The sequence below is a fragment of the Scyliorhinus torazame genome, chromosome 6, assembly GCF_047496885.1.
Source record: "Scyliorhinus torazame isolate Kashiwa2021f chromosome 6, sScyTor2.1, whole genome shotgun sequence".
NCBI lineage: Eukaryota > Metazoa > Chordata > Chondrichthyes > Carcharhiniformes > Scyliorhinidae > Scyliorhinus > Scyliorhinus torazame.
In genome coordinates, this window is record NC_092712.1 from 147,516,928 (window position 1) to 147,540,554 (window position 23,627).

At 48.4% G+C, this 23,627-nt stretch overlaps 1 protein-coding gene across 1 annotated transcript in view; it reads right to left on the bottom strand.

Annotated features, from left to right (window-relative positions):
* The window catches only part of LOC140425056 (ATP-binding cassette sub-family A member 13-like), a 505,398-nt gene that overhangs the window by 382,581 nt on the left and 99,190 nt on the right, over positions 1 to 23,627 (bottom strand). Inside the window, exons 7-8 of the mRNA XM_072508872.1 lie at positions 9,476 to 9,591; positions 246 to 376 (exon numbers count right to left, since the gene is read on the bottom strand). Coding sequence (XP_072364973.1) covers positions 246 to 376; positions 9,476 to 9,591 — 247 coding nt within the window. The remainder of the gene's footprint in view (positions 1 to 245; positions 377 to 9,475; positions 9,592 to 23,627) is intronic.

Sequence of the window (23,627 nt, forward strand, 5' to 3'; positions counted from 1 at the left end):
TGAAAAAAAAAATCACCCGACCCCTTGGACCATTATTATTAGTATGTATGTAATATCAGAGAAATGCCATGTCATGTAAGATTGTGTGTAGGATACTCTCGACTGTGTGTGTCAGGTTAACTGAGTGGATATATTTGTGGAAAATAGCTTTCCACTGCCCTTACACCTGGGTTCAAATTTAGCCTGGATCCAGATGCATGAACACAAAAGAAGTTCTAAGCACAATTATGTTAATCATAACTTACCTTGTTCAATGGAACAGGTGTATTCAGCACCTGTTGGACAATCACAGGATTGTGAAATGAATTGTTTAACATTTTCTCACTCCTTTCACGATTCCACAGAACATCCCCCAGTATCAGACTCCGTTCCATACCTATTAATTAAAATGAGTTATTAATATTGCTAGGTACAATCTATATTGGTCTATTCTGTCATTTTATTTCAATTCAAGCTCCTTTGTTAACAGTTCCCATGGGTTTTTAAGTTTTCAATGTTGACCGTAGCAACACCTGGTGACATCAGCCCTGCCATTTCAGTAGGATTCCCCCATTACTGTGGCAGCCTGTGTCTCTGTAGGAGACCTTAAGAAAAGGAAACTAAAATTCACTGGCCTGATCATAGTACATACAGGCATAATGATGTGCTGTTACAGTTTATGTGGTGAAGGTGCTCCACAGTTCTGTTCGAGAGAAAGTTGCACAATTCTGAGTTAGTAACATTAATGGGAATGATGATATAGTTCCCAGTCAAAGAACAAAGAAAAGTACAGCACAGGAACAGGCCCTTCAGCCCTCCATGCCGACCATGCTGCCCAACGAAACTACAATCTTCTACATTTCCTGGGTCCGTATCCCTCTATTTCCATCCTATTCATGTATTTGTCAAAAGAACAAAGAACAAAGAAATGTACAGCACAGGAACAGGCCCTTCGGCCCTCCAAGCCCGTGCCGACCATGCTGCCCGACTAAACTACAATCTTCTACACTTCCTGGGTCCGTATCCCTCTATTCCCATCCTATTCATGTATTTGTCAAGATGCCCCTTAAATGTCACTATCGTCCCTGCTTCCACCACCTCCTCCAGTAGCGAGTTCCAGGCACCCACTACCCTCTGCGTAAAAAACTTGCCTCGTACATCTACTCTAAACCTTGCCCCTCTCACCTTAAACCTATGCCCCCTAGTAATTGACCCCTCTACCCCGGGGAAAAGCCTCTGACTATCCATTCTGTCTATGCCCCTCATAATTTTGTAGAACAAAGAACAAAGAACAAAGAAATGTACAGCACAGGAACAGGCCCTTCGGCCCTCCAAGCCCGTGCCGACCATACTGCCCGACTAAACTACAATCTTCTACACTTCCTGGGTCCGTATCCTTCTATTCCCATCCTATTCATATATTTGTCAAGATGCCCCTTAAATGTCCCTATCGTCCCTGCCTCCACTACCTCCTCCGGTAGTGAGTTCCAGGCACCCACTACCCTCTGCGTAAAAAACTTGCCTCGTACATCTACTCTAAACTTTGCCCCTCTCACCTTAAACCTATGCCCCCTAGTAATTGACCCCTCTACCCTGGGGAAAAGCCTCTGACTATCCACTCTGTCTATGCCCCTCATAATTTTGTATACCTCTATCAGGTCGCCCCTCAACCTCCTTCGTTCCAGTGAGAACAAACCGAGTTTATTCAATCGCTCCTCATAGCTTATGCCCTCCATACCAGGCAACATTCTGGTAAATCTCTTCTGCACCCTCTCTAAAGCCTCCACATCCTTCTGGTAGTGTGGCGACCAGAATTGAACACTATACTCCAAGTGTGGCCTAACTAAGGTTCTATACAGCTGCAACATGACTTGCCAATTCTTATACTCAATGCCCCGGCCAATGAAGGCAAGCATGCCGTATGCCTTCTTGACTACCTTCTCCACCTGTGTAGCCCCTTTCAGTGATCTGTGGACCTGTACTCCTAGATCTCTTTGACTTTCAATACTCTTGAGGGTTCTACCATTCACTGTATATTCCCTACCTGCATTAGCCCTTCCAAAATGCATTACCTCACATTTGTCCAGGTTAAACTCCATCTGCCATCTCTCCGCCCAAGTCTCCAGACAATCTAAATCCTGCTGTATCCTCAGACAGTCCTCATCGCTATCCGCAATTCCACCAACCTTTGTGTCGTCTGCAAACTTACTAATCAGACCAGTTACATTTTCCTCCAAATCATTTATATATACTACAAAGAGCAAAGGTCCCAGCACTGATCCCTGTGGAACACCACTGGTCACAGCCCTCCAATTAGAAAAGCATCCCTCCATTGCTACCCTCTGCCTTCTATGGCCTAGCGAGTTCTGTATCCACCTTGCCAGTTCACCCCTGATCCCGTGTGACTTCACCTTTTGTACTAGTCTACCATGAGGGACCTTGTCAAAGGCCTTACTGAAGTCCATATAGACAACATCTACTGCCCTACCTGCATCAATCATCTTAGTGACCTCCTCGAAAAACTCGATCAAGTTAGTGAGACACGACCTCCCCTTCACAAAACCGTGCTGCCTCTCACTAATACGTCCATTTGCTTCCAAATGGGAGTAGATCCTGTCTCGAAGAATTCTCTCCAGTAATTTCCCTACCACTGAAGTAAGGCTCACCGGCCTGTAGTTCCCAGGATTATCCCTGCCACCCTTCTTAAACAGAGGAACAACATTGGCTATTCTCCAGTCCTCCGGGACATCCCCTGAAGACAGCGAGGATCCAAAGATTTCTGTCAAGGCCTCAGCAATTTCCTCTCCAGCCTCCTTCAGTATTCTGGGGTAGATCCCATCCGGCCCTGGGGACTTATCTACCTTAATATTTTTTAAGACACCCAACACCTCGTCTTTTTGGATCACAATGTGACCCAGGCTATCTACACCCCCTTCTCCAGACTCAACATCTACCAATTCCTTCTCTTTGGTGAATACTGATGCAAAGTATTCATTTAGTACCTCGCCCATTTCCTCTGGCTCCACACATAGATTCCCTTGCCTATCCTTCAGTGGGCCAACCCTTTCCCTGGCTACCCTCTTGCTTTTTATGTAAGTGTAAAAAGCCTTGGGATTTTCCTTAACCCTATTTGCCAATGACTTTTCATGACCCCTTCTAGCCCTCCTGACTCCCTGCTTAAGTTCCTTCCTACTTTCCTTATATGCCACACAGGCTTCGTCTGTTCCCAGCCTTTTAGCCCTGACAAATGCCTCCTTTTTCTTTTTGACGAGGCCTACAATATCATTCGTCATCCAAGGTTCCCGAAAATTGCCGTATTTGTCTTTCTTCCTCACAGGAACATGCCTGTCCTGTATTCCTATCAACTGACACTTGAAAGCCTCCCACATGTCAGATGTTGATTTGCCCTCAAACATCCGCCCCCAATCTATGCTCTTCAGTTCCCGCCTAATATTGTTATAATTAGCCTTCCCCCAATTTAGCACATTCATCCTCGGACCACTCTTATCCTTGTCCACCAGTACTTTAAAACTTACTGAATTGTGGTCACTGTTACCGAAATGCTCCCCTACTGAAACATCTACCACCTGGCCGGACTCATTCCCCAATACCAGGTCCAGTACCGCCTCTTCCCTAGTTGGACTGTTTACATATTGTTTTAAGAAGCCCTCCTGGATGCTCCTTACAAACTCTGCCCCGTCTAAGCCCCTGGCACTAAGTGAGTCCCAGTCAATATTGGGGAAGTTGAAGTCTCCCATCACCACAACCCTGTTGTTTTTACTCTTTTCCAAAATCTGTCTACCTATCTGCTCCTCTATCTCCCGCTGGCTGTTGGGAGGCCTGTAGTATACCCCCAACATTGTGACTGCACCCTTCTTATTCCTGATCTCTACCCATATAGCCTCACTGCCCTCTGAGGTGTCCTCTCGCTGTATAGCTGTGATACTCTCCTGAACAAGTAGCGCAACTCCGCCTCCCCTTTTACATCCCCCTCTATCCCGCCTGAAACATCTAAATCCTGGAACGTTTAGCTGCCAATCCTGCCCTTCCCTCAACCAGGTCTCTGTAATGGCAACAACATCATAGTTCCAAGTACTAATCCAAGCTCTAAGTTCATCTGCCTTACCCGTAATGCTCCTTGCATTAAAACATATGCACTTCAGGCCACCAGACCCGCTGTGTTCAGCAACTTCTCCCCGTCTGCTCTGCCTCAGAGCCACACTGTCCATATTCCCTAGTTCTCCCTCAACGCTCTCACCTTCTGACCTATTGCTCCCGTGCCCACCCCCCTGCCATACTAGTTTAAACCCTCCCGTGTGACACTAGCAAATCTCGCGGCCAGGATATTTATGCCTCTCCGGTTTAGATGCAACCCGTCCATCTTATACAGGTCACACCTGCCCCGGAAGAGCTCCCAGTGGTCCAGATAACCGAAACCCTCCCTCCTACACCAGCTGTTTAGCCACGTGTTTGTCTGCTCTATCTTCCTATTTCTAGCCTCACTGGCACGTGGCACAGGGAGTAATCCCGAGATTACAACCCTCGAGGTCCTGTCTTTTAACTTTCTGCCTAGCTCCCTGAACTCCTGCTGCAGGACCTCATGCCTCTTCCTGCCTATGTCGTTAGTACCAATATGTACAACGACCTCTACCTGTTTGCCCTCCCCCTTCAGGATTCCCTCTACCCGTTCGGAGACATCCTGGACCCTGGCACCAGGGAGGCAACATACCATCCTGGAGTCTCTTTCACGTCCACAGAAGCGCCTATCTGTTCCCCTGACTATAGAGTCCCCTATAACTATTACTCTTCTGCGCTTTGACCCTCCCTTAGACTTCTATCAGGTCGCCCCTCAACCTCCTTTTTTCCAGTGAGAACAAACCGAGTTTATTCAACCGCTCTTCATAGCTAATGCCCTCCATACCAGGCAACATTCTGGTAAATCTCTTCTGCACCCTCTCTAAAGCCTCCACATCCTTCTGGTAGTGTGGCGACCAGAATTGAACACTTTCCTCCAAGTGTGGCCGAACTAAGGTTCTATACAGCTGCAACATGACTTGCCAATTCTTATACTCAATGCCCCGGCCAATGAAGGCAAGCATGCCGTATGCCTTCTTGACTACCTTCTCCACCTGTGTTGCCCCTTTCAGTGACCTGTGGACCAGAACTCCTAGATCTCTTTGACTTTCAATACTCTTGAGGGTTATACCATTCCCTGTATATTCCCTACCTGCATTAGACCTTCCAAAATGCATTACCTCACATTTGTCCTGATTAAACTCCATCTGCCATCTCTCCGCCCAAGTCTCCAAACAATCTAAATCCTGCTGTATCCTCTGATAGTCCTCATCGCTATCCGCAATTCCACCAACCTTTGTGTCGTCTGCAAACTTACTGATCAGACCAGTTACATTTTCCTCCAAATAATTTATATATACTACAAACAGCAAAGGTCCCAGCACTGATCCCTGTGGAACACCACTGGTCACAGCCCTCCAATTAGAAAAGCATCCTTCCATTGCTACTCTCTGCCTTCTATGACCTAGCCAGTTCTGTATCCACCTTGCCAGCTCACCCCTGATCCCGTGTGACTTCACCTTTTGTACTAGTCAACCATGAAGGACCTTGTCAAAGGCCTTACTGAAGTCCATATAGACAACATCCACTGCCCTACCTGCATCAATCATCTTTGTGACCTCCTCGGAAAACTCTATCAAGTTAGTGAGACACGCCCTCCCTTTCACAAAACCATGCTGCCTCTCACTAATACGTCCATTTGCTTCCAAATGGGAGTAGATCCTGTCTCGAAGAATTCTCTCCAGTAATTTCCCTACCACTGAAGTAAGGCTCACCGGCCTATAGATCCCTGGATTATCCTTGCTACCCTTCTTAAACAGAGGAACAACATTGGCTATTCTCCAGTCCTCCGGGACATCACCTGAAGACAGTGAGGATCCAAAGATTTCTGTCAAGGCCTCAGCAATTTCCTCTCCAGCCTCCTTCAGTATTCTGGGGTAGATCCCATCAGGCCCTGGGGACTTATCTACCTTAATATTTTTTAAGACACCCAACACCTCGTCTTTTTGGATCTCAATGTGACCCAGGCTATCTACACACGCTTCTCCAGACTCAACATCTACCAATTTCTTCTCTTTGGTGAATACTGATGCAAAGTATTCATTTAGTACCTCGCCCATATCCTCTGGCTCCACACATGGATTCCCTTGCCTATCCTTCAGTGGGCCAACCCTTTCCCTGGCTATCCTCTTGCTTTTTATGTACGTGTAAAAAGCCTTGGGATTTTTCTTAACCCTATTTGCCAATGACTTTTCATGACCCCTTCTAGCCCTCCTGACTCCTTTCTTAAGTTCCTTCCTACTTTCCTTATATTCCACACAGGCTTTTAGCCCTGACAAATGCCTCCTTTTTCTTTTTGACGAGGCCTACAATATCTCTCGTTATCCAAGGTTCCCGAAAATTGCCCTATTTATCCTTCTACCTCACAGGAACATGCCGGTCCTGAATTCCTTTCAACTGACACTTGAAAGCCTCCCACATGTCAGATGTTGATTTGCCCTCAAACATCCGCCCCCAATCTAGGTTCTTCAGTTCTCGCCTAATATTGTTATAATTAGCCTTCCCCCAATTTAGCACATTCATCCTAGGACCACTCTTATCCTTGTCCACCAGCACTTTAAAACTTACTGAATTGTGGTCACTGTTACCGAAATGCTCCCCTACTGAAACATCTACCACTTGGCCGGGCTCATTCCCCAATACCAGGTCCAGTACCGCCCCTTCCCTAGTTGGACTGTCTACATATTGTTTTAAGAAGCCCTCCTGGATGCTCCTTACAAACTCCGCCCCGTCTAAGCCCCTGGCACTAAGTGAGTCCCAGTCAATATTGGGGAAGTTGAAGTCTCCCATCACCACAATCCTGTTGTTTTTACTCTTTTCCAAAATCTGTCTACCTATCTGCTCCTCTATCCCCCGCTGGCTGTTGGGAGACCTGTAGTAAACCCCCAACATTGTGACTGCACCCTTCTTATTCCTGATCTCTACCCATCTCGCCTCACTGCCCTCTGAGGTGTCCTCCCGCAATACAGCTGTTATATTCTCCCTAACCAGCAGCGCAACTCCGCCACCCCTTTTACATCCCCCTCTATCCCGCCTGAAACATCTAAATCCTGGAACGTTTAGCTGTCAATCCTGCCCTTCCCTCAACCAGGTCTCTGTAATGGCAACAACATCATAGTTCCAAGTATTAATCCAAGCTCTAAGTTCATCTGCCTTACCCGTAATACTTCTTGCATTAAAACATATGCACTTCAGGCCACCAGGCCCACTGTGTTCAGCAACTTCTCCCTGTCTGCTCTGCCTCAGAGCCCCACTGTCCCTATTCCCTAGTTCTCCCTCAATGCTCTCACCTTCTGACCTATTGCTCCCGTGCCCACCCCCCTGCCATACTTAAACTCTCCCGTGTGACACTAGCAAACCTCGTGGCCAGAATATTTATGCATCTCCAGTTTAGATGCAACCCGTCCTTCTTATATAGGTCACACCTGCCCTGGAAGAGCTCCCAGTGGTGCAGATAACGGAAACCCTCCCTCCTACACCAGCTGTTTAGCCACGTGTTTAGCTGCTCTATCTTCCTATTTCTAGCCTCACTGGCACGTGGCACAGGGAGTAATCCCGAGATTACAACCCTAGAGGTCCTGTCTTTTAACGTTCTGCCTAGCTCCCTGAACTCCTGCTGCAGGACCTCATGCCCCTTCCTGCCTATGTCGTTAGTACCAATATGTACAACAACCTCTGCCTGGTTGCCCTCCCCCTTCAGGATGCCCTCTACCCGTTCGGAGACATCCTGGACCCTGGCACCAGGGAGGCAACATACCATCCTGGAGTCTCTTTCATGTCCACAGAAGCGCCTATCTGTGCCCCTGACTATAGAGTCCCCTATTACTATTGCTCTTCTGCACTTTGACCCTCCCTTCTGAACATCAGATCCAGCCGTGGTGCCACTGCTCTGGCTGCTGCTGTTTTCCCCTGATAGGCTATCCCCCCCGACAGTATCCAAAGGGGTATACCTGTTCGAGAGGGGGACAACCACAGGGGATTCCTGCACTGACTGCCTGCCCTTTCTGGTGGTCACCCATTTCTCTGCCTGCACCTTGGGTGTGACCACATTTATATAACTGCGATCTATGACGCTTTACGCCACCTGCATGCTCCTAAGTGCATCCAATTGCTGCTCCAACCGAACCATGCGGTCTGTGAGGAGCTCCAGTTGGGTACACTTTCTGCAGATGAAGCCATCCGGGACGCTGGAAGCCTCCCGGACCTGCCACATATCACAGTCAGAGCACTGCACCTTAAGATGCCCCTTAAACATCACTATCGTCCCTGCTTCCACCACCTCCTCCGGCAGCGAGTTCCAGGCACCCACTACCCTCTGTGTAAAAAAGTCAAGAGAGTGTGTGACTGAAAAGGCAAACTCGAAGGTGATTGTGTTTCTATGCACCTGCTGCCTTTTTCCTTCGAGGTGATAGAGAGGGTTCAGGAGGTACTGTCAAAAGTGCCATGGTGAGTTTCTGCAATACATCTTGTAGATGGTACACTCTACACACTGCAACGATAGACTGCCAGCGGTGGGGGGAGCAAATATTTACAATGGTGGATGGGGGCTGATCAGCTACTCTGTCCCAAGTGGTGTCGAGCTTCTGGGCGGGATTAACCTACCAACCCGCTGTGTGTTTTTCAGCTGCAGAGGCAGCCCACCAGTGGGATTTACCAATCCCGCCGCTGTCAACAGGATTTCCCAGTGACTGTACTCCTCATTGCCGGGAAACCCATGCGTCGGCATAAGACTGGAATATCCTGCCGGCGTGAACAGTTGATAAATCCCATCCTCTTATGTATAATTGAAACTGCAATTATCCAGGCAAGTAGAGAATAGACTTCACATTCTGACTTGAGATCTGCCGATGGTGAAAAGTCTATGGAAAGTCAGGAGGTGAGTTACTCACCTCTGAATATCCTGGGCGGGTTTCTCCGTGCCGCCGGCTGTTCAATGGGGTTTCCCATTGTGGGGCAGCCCCACGCCTTCGGGAAACCCCCAGGCTGCCAGCAAAACGGAGAACCCCGACGGCGGAAAACTCAGCCCGTAGTTTCTGATCTGCTGTTTACATGGCTGGTTCAGCTAAGTTTCTGCTCAACACCCCCCCAGTAAATTAATGGTGGAGGATTTATTGATGGCAATGCGATTGGTAGAAAAGGGGAGGTGATTAGACACCCAACAGTTGGAAAACTGAGGACAGCTCCCAAAGCTGACACTCACACACATCGATTGACCATCCAGAGGGCTACTGGCATTCACAGAACCCCAATATGAGGCAATGAGAATAGGAAAGCCAAAATAAGAAGATTCTAGAGAAAAACACATTGAATGATAAATTCTTACCTCTTGACCTTTAGTGTAAAATAGAAAACTAATACATACCACGAATGTGGATATCGCGCATGATGTTCAATATACTGATAGTCAGATTAAAGCTGGTATCGAGAACTGAGCTCAGGTTGGTGGAATTGAAGAGATCCTTCAGTGATTCCATTAAGCTGAGAGAGAAGGCAGAAATTCACATACAGAGAATAATTCAATTGACTAATTGAATAAACTGTACTTGCATTTTCACCGCAAAGAGTAGTATTGCAATTGATACAAAGATTGGTGCTTGGATAGCTGCCCACAAAGCTATAATAGACTTTTGATGAGAGACTTGTCCTAATGCAGAACAGCCTCTTCCTCAGGACATCTTCAAAATATATGAGACGGACAGAAAAGAGTGAGGCTCATCAACCAATCAAACCGAAGAATCCTCATTAAGGCATGCTGGGCCTCAATTTAATTTTGTGTGAGTGAATAGGTTTTGAACATTTCACCCACAGCCTCTAAACCATGAAGTATGAGGCATAAATTAGAATTTGATTTGATTTATTATTGTCACATGTATTAGTATACAGTGAAAAGTATTGTTTCTTGCACGCTCTACAAACAATGCATACCGTACATAAGGAAGGAGAGACTGCAGAATATAATGTTACAGTTATAGCGAGGTGTAGAGAAAAGATCAACTTAATACGAGGTAGGTCCATTAAAAAGTCTGATGCAGTAGTGAAGAAGCTGTTCTTGAGTCGGTTGGTAAGTGACCTCAAATTTTGGTATCTTTTTCCTGACAGAAGAAGGTGGAAGAAAGTATATCCGGGGTGCGTAGGGTCCTTAATTATGCGGCTGCCTTTCTGAGGCAGCGGGAATTATAGATAGAGTGAATGAATGGGAGGCTGATTGAAATCATGCAGAGAAACAAAATAATAATTGAGAAGAAATGAAATTCCACACATGTAGAGAGCATTCCTAACTTTGACTGGTATGTTTAATGAGTAACTTGTGTATTAGTACCCCAACGTCACTCTGTTGTTTGTATTTCAATCCTGAGTGATATAATGCTGGATTTTCACAGAGCTATGGAAACTCTGTGAATTTTTTTTAAATGGCAGGCAGAATTGGATTCAGATGTCCTGCCCCCACTTCCAACAGATCCCATTTTCATCAGTAGATTAACGAGGTCAGAGCATGATTCACATAATAGCAAAACTGAAACTCAGCAGGGCCATTTGGTTTCAATGCTGAATTCAAATTGATTCAATTTTCACTGCAGCAAGTGCCTTGCCCAATAGTGTGGTAGTCATGAATTTTTAGAATAGATGTAAACATGTATGAAGGGCAGATTAGGTCTGTAGAACTCTTAAACTGTGGAGCTATTTAAATTCCCAGTCCCTTAAAAATTAAAAGTAGCCTGCCTGTGACAGCGAGAGTTGAAAATAATCTGTTCTAACAGTTACAATAGCTTTTCATCTTGTACTCATCAAGACAAACACAAGAACGCAAATTACAAATCCTCATGATTATTTATATTACAAGAGGAAAGGATGCTGATTGGTTGGCAAGTCAATGTTGATTAATCAGGAGGTTGCCATTGAGAAAGCAATGGGGAAGAGATGTAAAGCTTCAACAGCATGTCCCACTTTTCACTGATATTCAAGTTCTGTACTACAAAACAAACATCATGCCATTATTGAAGCTTGGCTGCTTCCCACAAGCTATAATTATCTCAGCAGGGCATCTAGGTTCAGAGTTTGATAGGCATCTTAAAAGATTATAAAAGGATTGTCTGCCTTTTCTCTGTGGTTATGAATACAGGTCTGTTTGTTTTTACAAAGGATTAAGTAATTGAGAGCATTTAAAAGTATGGAATGGGCTTTCCTGATTAGGAATATTTTTATTAATAAAATTAAGTCTGTAATAGACATTTAGACTTCTGTTTTATGCCTCAACATGGCTTCTGAGGTCTACCAATATTGGATACTAGCTGAGTTTGAATGGAGGGTATCAGGGCAAAGGGTGGTAGATGCTGGGAAATGGGTTGTTGCATTCTGACATTAAATTGACATGGGGGCTATGAGGGCTACATGGGGGCCATGAGGGCTATGAAGTTGAGTTGGGGGTCATGGCTTGGCATGAGTTGAAATGCGAGCAATAAGCTGGCATGAGAAATGGGTGGGGAGTGATAGTTGAGGGCGGGAGGAATAAAATGTAAGGAAACAACTGAGATGAAGTTCCAGAGAATCATGGCAAATCTTTTAAACTGTCTACCTCAGAAAGTGGCAGCTCTAGTGGTTGCCTCCAACTCCTGTGCCCTCTCCCTACCCCTGGAGTGAAAATCATGTTTCATGAGGCACTTTCTCCTGAGGTGCTTGCGCCAAACGGGGAAATTTCCTGACTCATGGGCCAGGATTCCCCGATCCTGCGCCGGGTCGGAGAATCACCGGGGGTGGCGCGAGAATCGCGGCCGCCGCTCCGATGCCGCCCCGCCAATTCTCCGGCAACTGGAAAATCGGCGCCAATCGCTCCCGCGCGGTCGCCGCCATACTGGACAGGGGCCGTTGACAGCTGCTCCCGTGGCGTTCTCCCCACTCGACGGGCCGAGTGCCCACTGAGTTTCGCCAAGTCCTGCCGGCGTGGGTTATGTATGGTCCTGTCCAGCGGCACCTCTGGGTTTTGGCTGCGGGGGCCATCCTGGTGCGGGGGGGGGGGGATCCGTCTCCGGGGGGACCTCCACGGTGGCCAGGCCCGCGATTGGGGCCTACCGATCGGCGGGTGGGCTAATTCCGGGGGGCCTATGTTCCTCCGTGTCGGGCCCTTGTAGAGCTCCGCCATATTGCCCGGGGGCCGGTGCGGAGATGGAAACCCATGTGCATGTGCGGACCCGTGCTGGCTGTGTCGCGCCGGCTTTCGAGTGCACAGCACTCCACTGCCGTACTAGCACCCAAAGAAGGGTCGAATGCCTGGGCCTGGAGGCCCATTGACACCGGCGTCGCTCGTGCCGGTTTTGACGCCGGCGTCAACACTTGGCCGGGATTTCAGAGAATCCCAGCCGTGATACCCATCTTGGGACTGAAAGTCAGGCCCATATTATAGCTGGTGAAAGAGCTGGAAAACTCTGATTGCAACTCTGGATTGCCATGTTAAAGTACGCAAAGTCCAGTAGTTGCTATCTTATTTCCTCCAGTACATATTAACATCCTCACTGTTATTATTAACACAATATACAGGACATTGGGACAGATGACCAAAAACGTGATCCATGTGGTAGGTTTGAAGAAGCATCTTAGAGGTGATGAGGCAGTGGCTGGTTGGTTTAGGTACTAAACAGCTGTAGGCAGAGCAGCCAATTTTGGGGTGTTTAAAATCAGGATGGGCAAGAAGCTAGAATTTGAGGATTGCAGATCTCTCAGTGAACTCTAGGACTGGAATATTTTACCGAGAGTGCAAGACTTGGAGGGATTTGAAAACTAAGGGTGAAGTCTTTAAATTTGAGATGTTGCTGACCCAGCAACCAGTATAGGTCAGCGAGCACAGAAATAATTGGTGAAGGGACTAGGTGCAAGGTAGGCTATGGTCAGTAGAACATGGGATTTGAAACTTACTTTTCAGCTACACAACCAACAAAACTGGAATTAGGTTGTACAACCCAAACTGAGCTCACAGCATCACAGCTCCAGGCAAAAATGTCAACATACTTCTGGGAGAGTTTGAAACCATGAGATAAAACTTTAATGAACGCATGAAGATACATGTATACATTTTGATTCATGTGATTGTGCAATGTACAATTTTTCAATTTAAAATATGTGGTTATGTGCTGTTTATTAAACATTTAAAAAAGTCAGTTTCTGAAAAGAATGGCAGATGAAAACATATTTTTTAAAGCGTTTCGCAAGAACTACCCACAAGCTGGCGGACAGCTTATATAAATGTGGCCTCAGAAAATTAGTATGACATAGATAGGCAGAAAAAAGTGTGACAAAGCCATAAAAGCGAAACATCAACTGGAGTAGTATGAAAATGTATGCCGGCATATCGTTTTTAATATTCGGTAAATAAACAGATATAGTTAGATGGAGTCTTCGTATTAGGAACATAGAAACATAGGACTAGAGGTCGACCATTCAGTCCTTAGCCTGCTCCACCATTCAAGTAGAACATGGCGGATCTACTTCTACAATATTATTTCATTGGAGGCAGTTCAGAGAAGGTTCATGAGCTTGATCCCCGATATGGAGGGATTGACTGATGAGCAAAGGTTAAACAGGTTGGGACTCTACTCATTGGAATTTAGAAAAATGAGAGGTGATCTCATTGGAATATTGGATTCTTAAGGAGCTTAACAGGGTAAATGCTGAGAGGATGTTCCCCCTCTATGACTAAAAGGCATAATCTCAAAGTAAAGGGGTGTCAATTTAAGACTGAGATGGGGAGGAATTTTGTCTCTCAGATGGTTCTGAGTATTTGGAACTCCTTGCTTCAGAGAGCTATGGGGGCAGAGTACTTGTGTATACTTAAGGCTGAGATAGATAGATTCTTGGTCAGTAAGGGATACGGGGAAAGGGCAGGAAAGTGGACGTGAGGAATGTCGGATCAGCCATGATCATATTGAATGGCGGAGCAGGCTTGAGGGACCGAGCAGCCTACTCCTGTTCCTAATTCGTATGGTATTATTCGTCCCCACCATCCCCATATCCTTTGATGTCATTAGCATCCATAAATCTATCGATTTCTGACTTAAACATGCTCAATGATTGAGCTTCCACAGACTTCTGGGGCAGAGAATTCCTGGGATTCACCACCCTTTGAGTGAAGAAACTATTCATCCTAGGGGTAGATTCTCTACCGCCCGCCGCCTGTAGCGGGGTTCCCAATCTGGTAGAGAATCGAGCGCTGGCCAAAAAAACAATCAGTGCCAGGCGGCAATCCGGTTCTGATGCTCCGATCCCCCACTGCTGGCGGCAGCGAGCTACATGCCCCGCGCTGGCAGAAGGATGCAAACGGGTCATTTAAACCCATTTGCATCCAATTAACAGGCTGGAGGCTCGATTCTCCGCACCCCGATTTGCTGCAAGCCACTCGGCCGGGATTCACCCAGGTGTGGATTGGTGCAAGTATTTTCCAGTGTGGCCCAGATGTGGTGGACCCCACAATGGGTCAACGGGGTACGTATTTAATGGTGGTGTCCCAAAGTCCATTGATGGCCTCTCCACAGATCCTGCCCACCTCACCCCAGTGCCCTAGCCCCCCCAACAGTGACCCCCATATCAGTGACCCCCATATCAGTGACCCCCATATTAGAGGCTCTCTCCATCAGAGATCCCCGCATCAAAGACTCCCATACCAGAGACTCCCATATCAAATTTCAGGAACCTTGGATAATGAAAGATATTGTAGGCTTCGTCAAAAAGAAAAAGGAGGCATTTGTCAGGGCTAGAAGGCTGGGAATAGACAAAGCCTGTGTGGAATATAAGGAAAGAAGGAAGGAGTCAGGAGGTCTAAAAGGGGTCACGAGATGTCATTGCAAAATTGGGTTAAGGAAAATCCCAAAGCTTTTTACACGTACATAAAAAGCAAGAGAGTAGCCAGGGAAAGGGTTGGCCCACTGAAGGACAGGGGAGGGAATCTATGTGTGGAGCCAGAGGAAATGGGCGAGGTACTAAATGAATACTTTGCATCGGTATTCATCAAAGAGAAGGAATTGGTGGATGTTGAGTGTGGAGAAGGGTGTGTAGATAACCTGGGTCACACTGAGATCCAAAAAGACGAAGTGTTGGGCGTCTTGAAAAATATTAAGGTGGATAAGTCCCCAGGGCCTGATGGGATCTACCCCAGAATACTGAGGAGGCAAGAGAGGAAATTGCTGAGGCTTTGACGGAAATCTTTGGATCCTCACTGTCTTCAGGTGATGTCCCGGTGGACTGGAGAATAGCCAATGTTGTTCCTTTGTTTAAGAAGGGTAGCAAGGATTATCCAGGGAACTACAGGCCGGTGAGCCTTACATCAGTGGCAGGGAAATTACTGGAGAGAATTCTTTGAGACAGGATCTACTCCCATTTGGAAGTAAGTGGACGTATTAGCGAGAGGCAGCACAGTTTTGTGAACGGGAGGTCGTGTCTCACTAACTTGATAGAGTTTTTCGAGGAGGTCACAAAGATGATTGATGCAGGTAGGGCAGTGGATGTTGTCTACATGGACCTCAGTAAGACCTTTGACAAGGTCCCTCATGGCAGACTAGTACAAAAGGTGAAGTCACACGGGTTCAGAGGTGAGCTGGCAAGGTGGATACAGAACTGGCTAGGTCATAGAAGGCTGGGAGTAGCAATGGAAGGGTGCTTTTCTGATTGGAGAGCTGTGACTAGTGGTATTCCGCAGGGATCAGTGCTGGGTCCTTTGCTGTTCATAGTATATAAAAATGATTTGGAGGAAAATGTAACTGGTCTGATTACTAAGTTTGCAGATGACACAAAGGTTGGTAGAATTGCAGTTAGCGATGAAGACTATCAGAGGATACAGCAGGATTTAGATCGTTTGGAGACTTGGGCGGAGTGATGGCAGATGGAGTTTAATACGGACAAATGTGAGGTAATGCATTTTGGAAGGTCGAATACAGGTAGGGAATATTCAGTGAATGGTAGAACCCTCAAGAGCATTGACAGTCAGAGATATCTAGGTGTACAGGTCCACATATCACTGAAAGGGGCAACACAGGTGGAGAAGGTAGTCAAGAAGGCATACGGTATGCTTGCCTTCATTGGCCGGGGCATTGAGTATGAGAATTGGCAAGTCATGTTGCAGCTGTATAGAACCTTAGTGAGGCCACACTTGGAGTATAGTGTTCAATTCTGGTCACCACCCTACTAAAAGGATGTGGAGGCTTTAGAAAGGGTGCAGAAGAGATTTACCAGAATGTTGCCTGGTATGGAGGGCATTAGCTATGAGGAGAGGTTGAAAAATCTCGGTTTGTTCACACTTGAATGACGGAGATTGAGGGGCGACCTGATAGAGGTCTACAAAATTCTGAGGGGCAGAAAGACAGAGTGGATAGTCAGAGGCTTTTCCCAGGGTAGAGGGTTCAATTACTGGGGGCATGGGTTTAAGGTGCGAGGGGCAAGGTTTAGAGGAGATGTGCGAGGTAAGTTTTTTACACAGAGGGTAGTGGCTGATATGTTGGGTGTTCTGGATCACATACAGGTCACCAACACTTGAAGTAGTACAACACTATTTTATTAAAAGGTTAACTATTTAAACATACTTGAACTGTGGGTAAATACAATACCAGCTTTAACTAAAGATATTTGCCTTGTCCTAACCAGTTGATGCACTCAGCACATGGTGAATGTCTGTGTTGCAGGCTGTGAGCTCTGTGCTCCTAGCTAGCTGCTACTCGAATGAGCGGGAATTCTGATATGCACTGTCTTTATAGTGCGTGTGTTCTCACTGGTGATTGGCTGCGGTGTTGTGTATGTTGATTGGTCCCACTGTGTGTCCATCAGTGTGTGTCTGCACCATGATATACTGATGTATATTATGACAGTGGGTGCCTGGGACTCGCTGCTGGAGGAGGTGGTGGAAGCAGGGACGAGAGTGACATTTAAGGGGCATCTTGTCAAATACATGAATAGGATGCGAATAGAGGGATACGGACCGCGGAAGTGAAGAAGTTTTTAGTTTAGACGGGCAGCATGGTCGGCGCAGGCTTGGAGGGCCAAAGGGCCTGTGCCTGTGTTGTACTTTTCTTTGTTCTTTGTTATATCAGCGACCCCTACTTAGAAGCTAAAGAGCAGTCCAGGCAGAAACAGTGAAAACTCACTGCTTTTTCACTTATGAGTTACCCTCAATTACGACTCAGGAGAGGAGTTCGATAATACAAAGGCTTTAATAACCATAAAACTAGACAGCTGTCGAGAAGTGTGCTCACTGCACGCTGCCTGCTGAACGTAACCTTATATACAGCTTCCTGGGGGCGGTGCCGGAGGCAGAGTCCCCCAGGGTTCCAAACCCGGTCTTAAAGGGGCCTACGCATTAAGGGTACATATGTATACAGATATCATTCACCACATTCACCCCCTGTTTAAAAAAAAACGCATAGTCCGTCGGGGGTGAAGTGGAATTACAAGTTCAGTCTTTTGGGTGGTCTGATTGCCCGTGTCGACCTTCTCAGCTCCGGCGGTGGTGCGGCGGATACGGTCGTCCTCGGTGGTGGTATATCTGGGAGCATGGTTGTCTGAGCCTTTGCCCGTGTTGGAGCAGGGGGGGGGGGGGATCCGGGGTGACTAGGGTGATTGGTGCCGGTGCCGGCTGGGGGGAGGGGGGCGCTATGGGGGGGCGCTGTCGGAGTCAACCGCCGGTGTGGGGAGGGGAGCGTCGGTGGAAGCGTTGGTGAGCGAGCCAGCGGGTGCCAGGTCTCGCAGGGAAACGGTGTCCTGCCTGCCGTCAGGGTGCTCGACGTAGGCGTATTGAGGGTTTGCGAGTAATAGTTGGACCCTCTCGACCAGTGGATCTGTCTTATGGCTCCTCACGTGCCTCCGGAGTAGAACTGGTCCCGGAGTCGTCAGCCAACGTGGAAGCGAGACCCCAGAGGTGGACTTCCTCGGGAAGAGAAACAAACAATTGTGAGGGGTCTCGTTCGTGGCCGTACAGAGGAGCAACCTAATGGAGTGTAGGGCATCGGGTAGGACCTCCTGCCAGCGGGCGATTGGGAGACTTCTTGACCGTAGGGCTAGAAGAACAGCCTTCCAAACTGTTGCGTTCTCCGTCTCCACCTGCCCATTTCCCCGCGGGTTATAGCTGGTCGTTCTGCTCGAGGCGATGCCCTTGTTGAGCAGATACTGACGCAACTCATCGCTCATGAATGATGTACCCCCGTCGCTGTGGATATAAGCAGGGAAACCAAACAGGGTGAAGATGCTGTGCAGTGCCTTGATTACGGAGGCCGAGGTCATATCGGGGCAGGGGACAGCAGACAGCAAATGGGAAGCGGGAGAATTCGTCGATGACAGTGAGGAAGTAGGTGTTGCGGTTGGTGGACGGGAGGGGCCCTTTGAAGTCCATGCTTAGTCGCTCAAAGAGCCTTGAGGACTTTACCAGGCGGGCCTTGTCTGGTCAATAGAAGTGCGATTTGCACTCCGCACAGGTCTGGCAAGCCTTGGTCATGGCCTTGACCTCCTCGGTAGAGTAAGGTATGTTGCGGGACTTGATGAAATGGGCAAGCCGGGTGACCCCCGGGTGGCAGAGGTCATCGTGGATTGCCCGCAGATGGTCTTTCTGCGCGTTGGCGCACGTGCCGCGGGACAGGGCACCTGGGGCCTCGTTGTGCTTCCCCGGACGATATGTAATATCGTATGTGTAGGTGGAGAGTTCGATCCTCCAGCTCAGAATTTTATCATTCTTTATTTTGCCCCATTGTGCGTTATCGAACATAAAGGCGACCGACCGTTGGTCGGTGACGAGGGCGAACCTCCTACCGGCTAGGTAGTGCCTCCAGTACCGCACAGCCTCCACTATGGCTCGTGCCTCCTTCTCGACTGCAGAGTGTCGAATATCCGAGGCGGTGAGGGTTCGGGAGAAGAACACTACCGGTCTGCCCGCCTGGTTGAGGGTAGCAGCCAGGGCGACGTCTGACGCATCGCTTTCCACCTGGAAGGGAATGGTTTTGTCCACCACGTGCATGGCGGCCTTGATGATATTGGCCTTGATACAACTGAAGGCCAACTGAGCCTCAGCCGTCGGGGGAAAAACCGTGGTCTTTATGAGTGGACGGGCTTTGTCCGCATATTTGGGTCCCACTGGGCATAATAGGAAAAGAGCCCCAGGCACCGTTTGAGAGCCTTGAGGCTACGGGGGAGGGGAAGTTCCTTAAGGGGACGCATGCGGTCGAGGTCTGGCCCTAGGACCCCGTTTTCCACGACGTAGCCGAGGATGGCTAATCGGGTTGTGTGGAACACGCATTTCGCTTTATTGTATGTCAGATTGAGGGCCCGGGCGGTCTGGAGGAACTTCCTCAGGTTTTCGTCATGGTCCTGCTGGTCATGGCCGCAGATGGTGACGTTGTCCAAGTACGGGTATGTAGCCTGTAAGCCGTACTGGTCCACCATTTGATCCATTGCCCTTTGGAAAACAGACTCCGTTTGTGACACCAAAAGGGACCCTGAGGAAGTGGAAGAGCCGACCGGCTGCTTCGAAGGCTGTATAGGGGCGGTCCTCTGGGCGGATAGGGAGTTGATGATAGCCCGATTCTAGGTCAACCGTGAAGAATACTCGATACTGGATGATTTAGTTCACCATTTCGGCTGGCGGGGAAGGGGGTACGCATCGAGTTGCGTAAAGCGGTTTATGGTCTGGCTATAGTCCACCACCATACGTTGTTTTTCCCCGGAGCGTACTACCAGTACTCGTGCCCTCCAAGGGCTGTTGCTAGCCTCTATGACCCCTTCTTTTAGTAGCCGCTGAACCTCTGACTTGATGAAAGTCATGTCTTGGGCGCTGTACCGCCAACTCCTGGTGGCGACGGGCTTACAGTCGGGGGTGCAGTTCGCGAAGAGGGGGGGTGGAGTGTCGCCTGGCTACATACCGTGAGCGGGGGCAGGGGTCCGCCGAACTTCAGGGTCAGGCTTCGGTGGCTGCACTGAAAGTCCAGACCGAGCAGCAGGGGGGCGCAGAGGTGAGGGAGGCCATAAAGTTTAAAACGGACGTATTTGGCGCCTTGGATAGCGAGGTTCGTGACACAATACCCCGTGATTTGGACCGAATGAGATCCAGATGCGAGGGCGATAGTTTGGGAGGCGGGTTAGGTGCGCAGGGAGCATCATCTTACCGTGTCTGGATGGATAAAACTCTCCGTGCTCCCGGAGTCAAAAAGGCAGGGGGTGTCGCGGCCATTGATTTGAACCTGCATCATTGAGTTTCGCAGGTGCTTCTGCCGAGATTGATCGAGCGTGATCGCTCCTAGTTGCGGGCAGTCAGAGTCCTCGGTTGAGTTGGACTCACAAAATGGCCACCCGGAGTCACAGAATGGCCGCCGCCGTCGGTTGCACATGTCGGATTTTGAAGATAGCCGCCAAGATGGCCGCCCCCATGACTCACACGAGACCGATGACGCGTCGGACGTAGGCGTGTCTAGCCGCCGCGCGGCCGTGTTGCGGGGCCTGTGGCCCCGTGAGTTCGATTTCTGGACCTGATGAGACTTTTGTTTCTGGCCTTTGGGCCCAGCCAGGCAGACCTTCGCGAAGTGCCCCTTCTTTCCGCATTCGCCGCAGATAGCGGAGCAGGACGGGCAACGCTGGTGTGTGTGCTGGCCTTGCCCACAGGAATAGCATTGGGGGCCCCCGGTGTGAGCGGGGCGCAGGCCTGAAGCGTGGCTGAGTCTGGAGGGGATCGAGAGGGGTTCGCAAGGTCCACGGAGTATGTGCGGAGATTATGGTGGGCCACTTCCAGGGAAGAGGCGAGCGTTACCGTGCCTTGGAGGTCCTTCGCTCCGTCTTCTAGGAGTCACTGCCGGATGTAAGTGGATCGGATACCGGACACGAGAGCATCACGAATATGTAAGTTCATGTGGACTTCTGCTGTCACCTCTTTATGGTCGCAGTTCCTGGCGAGCGCGGTGAGTCTCTCCAAGTATTCATCTAGCGTTTCCCTGGAGCGCTGGCGGCAGGTCGAGAGCAAATGTCTGGCGTGTACCTCGTTTATCGGCTTTACGAAGCGCTTCTGCCATTTCGTACGTCGTAGCTTTCTCGATCACGGAGGATAGTCGGTGGCCCACCCGGGCATGTAGTAAGCTCAGCTTGCGAGGTCTGTCAACTTCAATCTCTGAGGAATTCAGATAGGCCTCAAAACACCGGAGCCAGTATTTAAAAGTTTCAGTGGCTTCCGGCGACTGAGCGTCCAAATTGAGCTTCTCCGGCTTTAGACCGCTGTCCATCATGATGTGGTCTGGTTATTAAATTGAGATACCCTCAATTACAACTCAGGAGAAGAGTTTGATAATACAAAGGCTTTAATAACCAGAAAACCAGACAGCTGCTGAGAAGTGTGCTCACTGCACGCTGCCTACTGAACGTAACCTTATATACAGCTTCCTGGGGGCGGAGCCGGAGGCGGAGTCCCCCAGGGTTCTAAACCCGGTCTTAAAGGGACTTACACATTAAGGGTACATATGTATACAGATATCATTCACCACAACTTACTTGCCCCTTACACCTGCTGCCTCAGGCAGAAGCATTGAAAGCAATGTTTATCAACACCTAGAAGGTCAGAGAGATCTGGGTGTGCAGGTCCACAGATCTTTGTAAGTGGCAACACAAGTGGACAAGGTAGTCAAGAAAGCATACGGAATGCTTGCCTTCCTTGGATGGGGCATCGAGTATAAAATCTGGCAAGTCATGTTACAGTTGTATAGAACGTTCGTCAGGCCACACTTGAAATATTGGGCACAATTCTGGTTGCCACACTACGAGAAGTATGTGAAGGCTTTGGAGAGGCTACAGAGGAGGTTTACCAGGATGTTGCCTGGTCTAGAGGGTGTTATGCGGAGAGGCTGAATAGACTGGGACCATTGTCGCCAGATGTGTCATGTGACTCCAGGTCCACAGCAATGTGGTTCACTCTTAAATGCGGTCTCACAAGCCACTCAGTTCAAGGGCAATTAGGGATGAGCAACTAATGAGGGACAACAGGTTGCCAGCGACACCCACAACCCATGAATGAATAAAAAAAATACTGACTTCCTGCATAACATTAAGGTGAGGACAGAAATCTTGGCATCACAATCTTCAACTTTAAATCAAACCGATTGTAAGAGGAAAGAAAAACTGAGGTAAGGAACACAATCCTTTGAAGAATAAGAACAAAGAAAAAAGAACAAAGAAAAGTACAGCACAGGAACAGGCACTTCGACCCTCCAAGCCTGTGCCGACCATGCTGCCCATCTAAACTAAAATCTTCTGCACTTCCGGGGTCCATATCCCTCTATTCTCATCCTATTCATGTATTTGTCAAGATGCCCTTAAACGTCACTATCGTCCCTGCTTCCACCACCTCCTCCGGCAGGGAGTTCCAAGCACTCACTACCCTCGGTGTAAAAAAACCTGCCTCGTACATCTACTCTAAACCTTGCCCCTCTCACCTTAAACCTATGCCCCCCAGTAATTGACCCCTCTACCCTGGGAAAAAAGCCTCTGACTATCCACTCTGTCTATGCCCCTCATAATTTTGTAGACATCTATCAGGTCGCCCCTCAACCTCCGTCGTTCCAGTGAGAACAAACCGAGTTTATTCAACCTCTCCTCATAGCTAATGCCCTCCATACCAGGTAACATCCTGGTAAATCTCTTCTACACCCTCTCTAAAGCCTCCACATCTTTCTGGTAGTGTGGTGACCAGAATTGAACACTATACTCCAAGTGTGGCCTCACTAAGGTTCTATACAGCTGCAACATGACTTGCCAATTTTTATACTCCATGCCCCGGCCAATGAAGGCAAGCATGCCGTATGCCTTCTTGACTACCTTCTCCACCTGTGTTGCCCCTTTCAGTGACCTGTGGACCTGTACACCTAGATCTCTCTGACTGTCAATACTCTTGAGGGTTCTACCATTCACTGTATATTCTCTACCTGCATTAGACCTTCCAAAATGCATTACCTCACATTTTTCTGGATTAAACCCATCTGCCATCTCTCCACCCAAGTCTCCAAACGATCTAAATCCTACTGTATCCTCTGACAGTCGCCATCACTATCCGCAATTCCACCAACCTTTGTGGCGTCTGCAAGCTTACTAATCAGACCAGTTACATTTTCCTCCAAATCATTTATATATACTACGAACAGCAAAGATCCCAGCACTGATCCCGGCGGAACACCACTAGTCACAGCCCTCCAATCAGAAAAGCATCCTTCCATTGCTACTCTCTGCCTTCTATGATCTAGCCAGTTGTGTATCCATCTTGCCAGCTCACCACTGATCCCGTGTAACTTCGCCTTTTGTACCAGTCTGCCATGAGGACCTTGTCAAAGGCCTTACTGAAGTCCATAAGTTTGAGCTGCGGAATTGAATCTCAATTTTAACACATTGGGAAGAGCATGTAGTGATCTCTATGTGCATGTACATAAGGGGTTAATGTGTAATCAGTAGCACCAGATGAACACTAGAGGGCCGGGCCAACAGGGGTATAAAAGCAACCGCATTGTGCCTCTCTCTCTCTCTCGTTT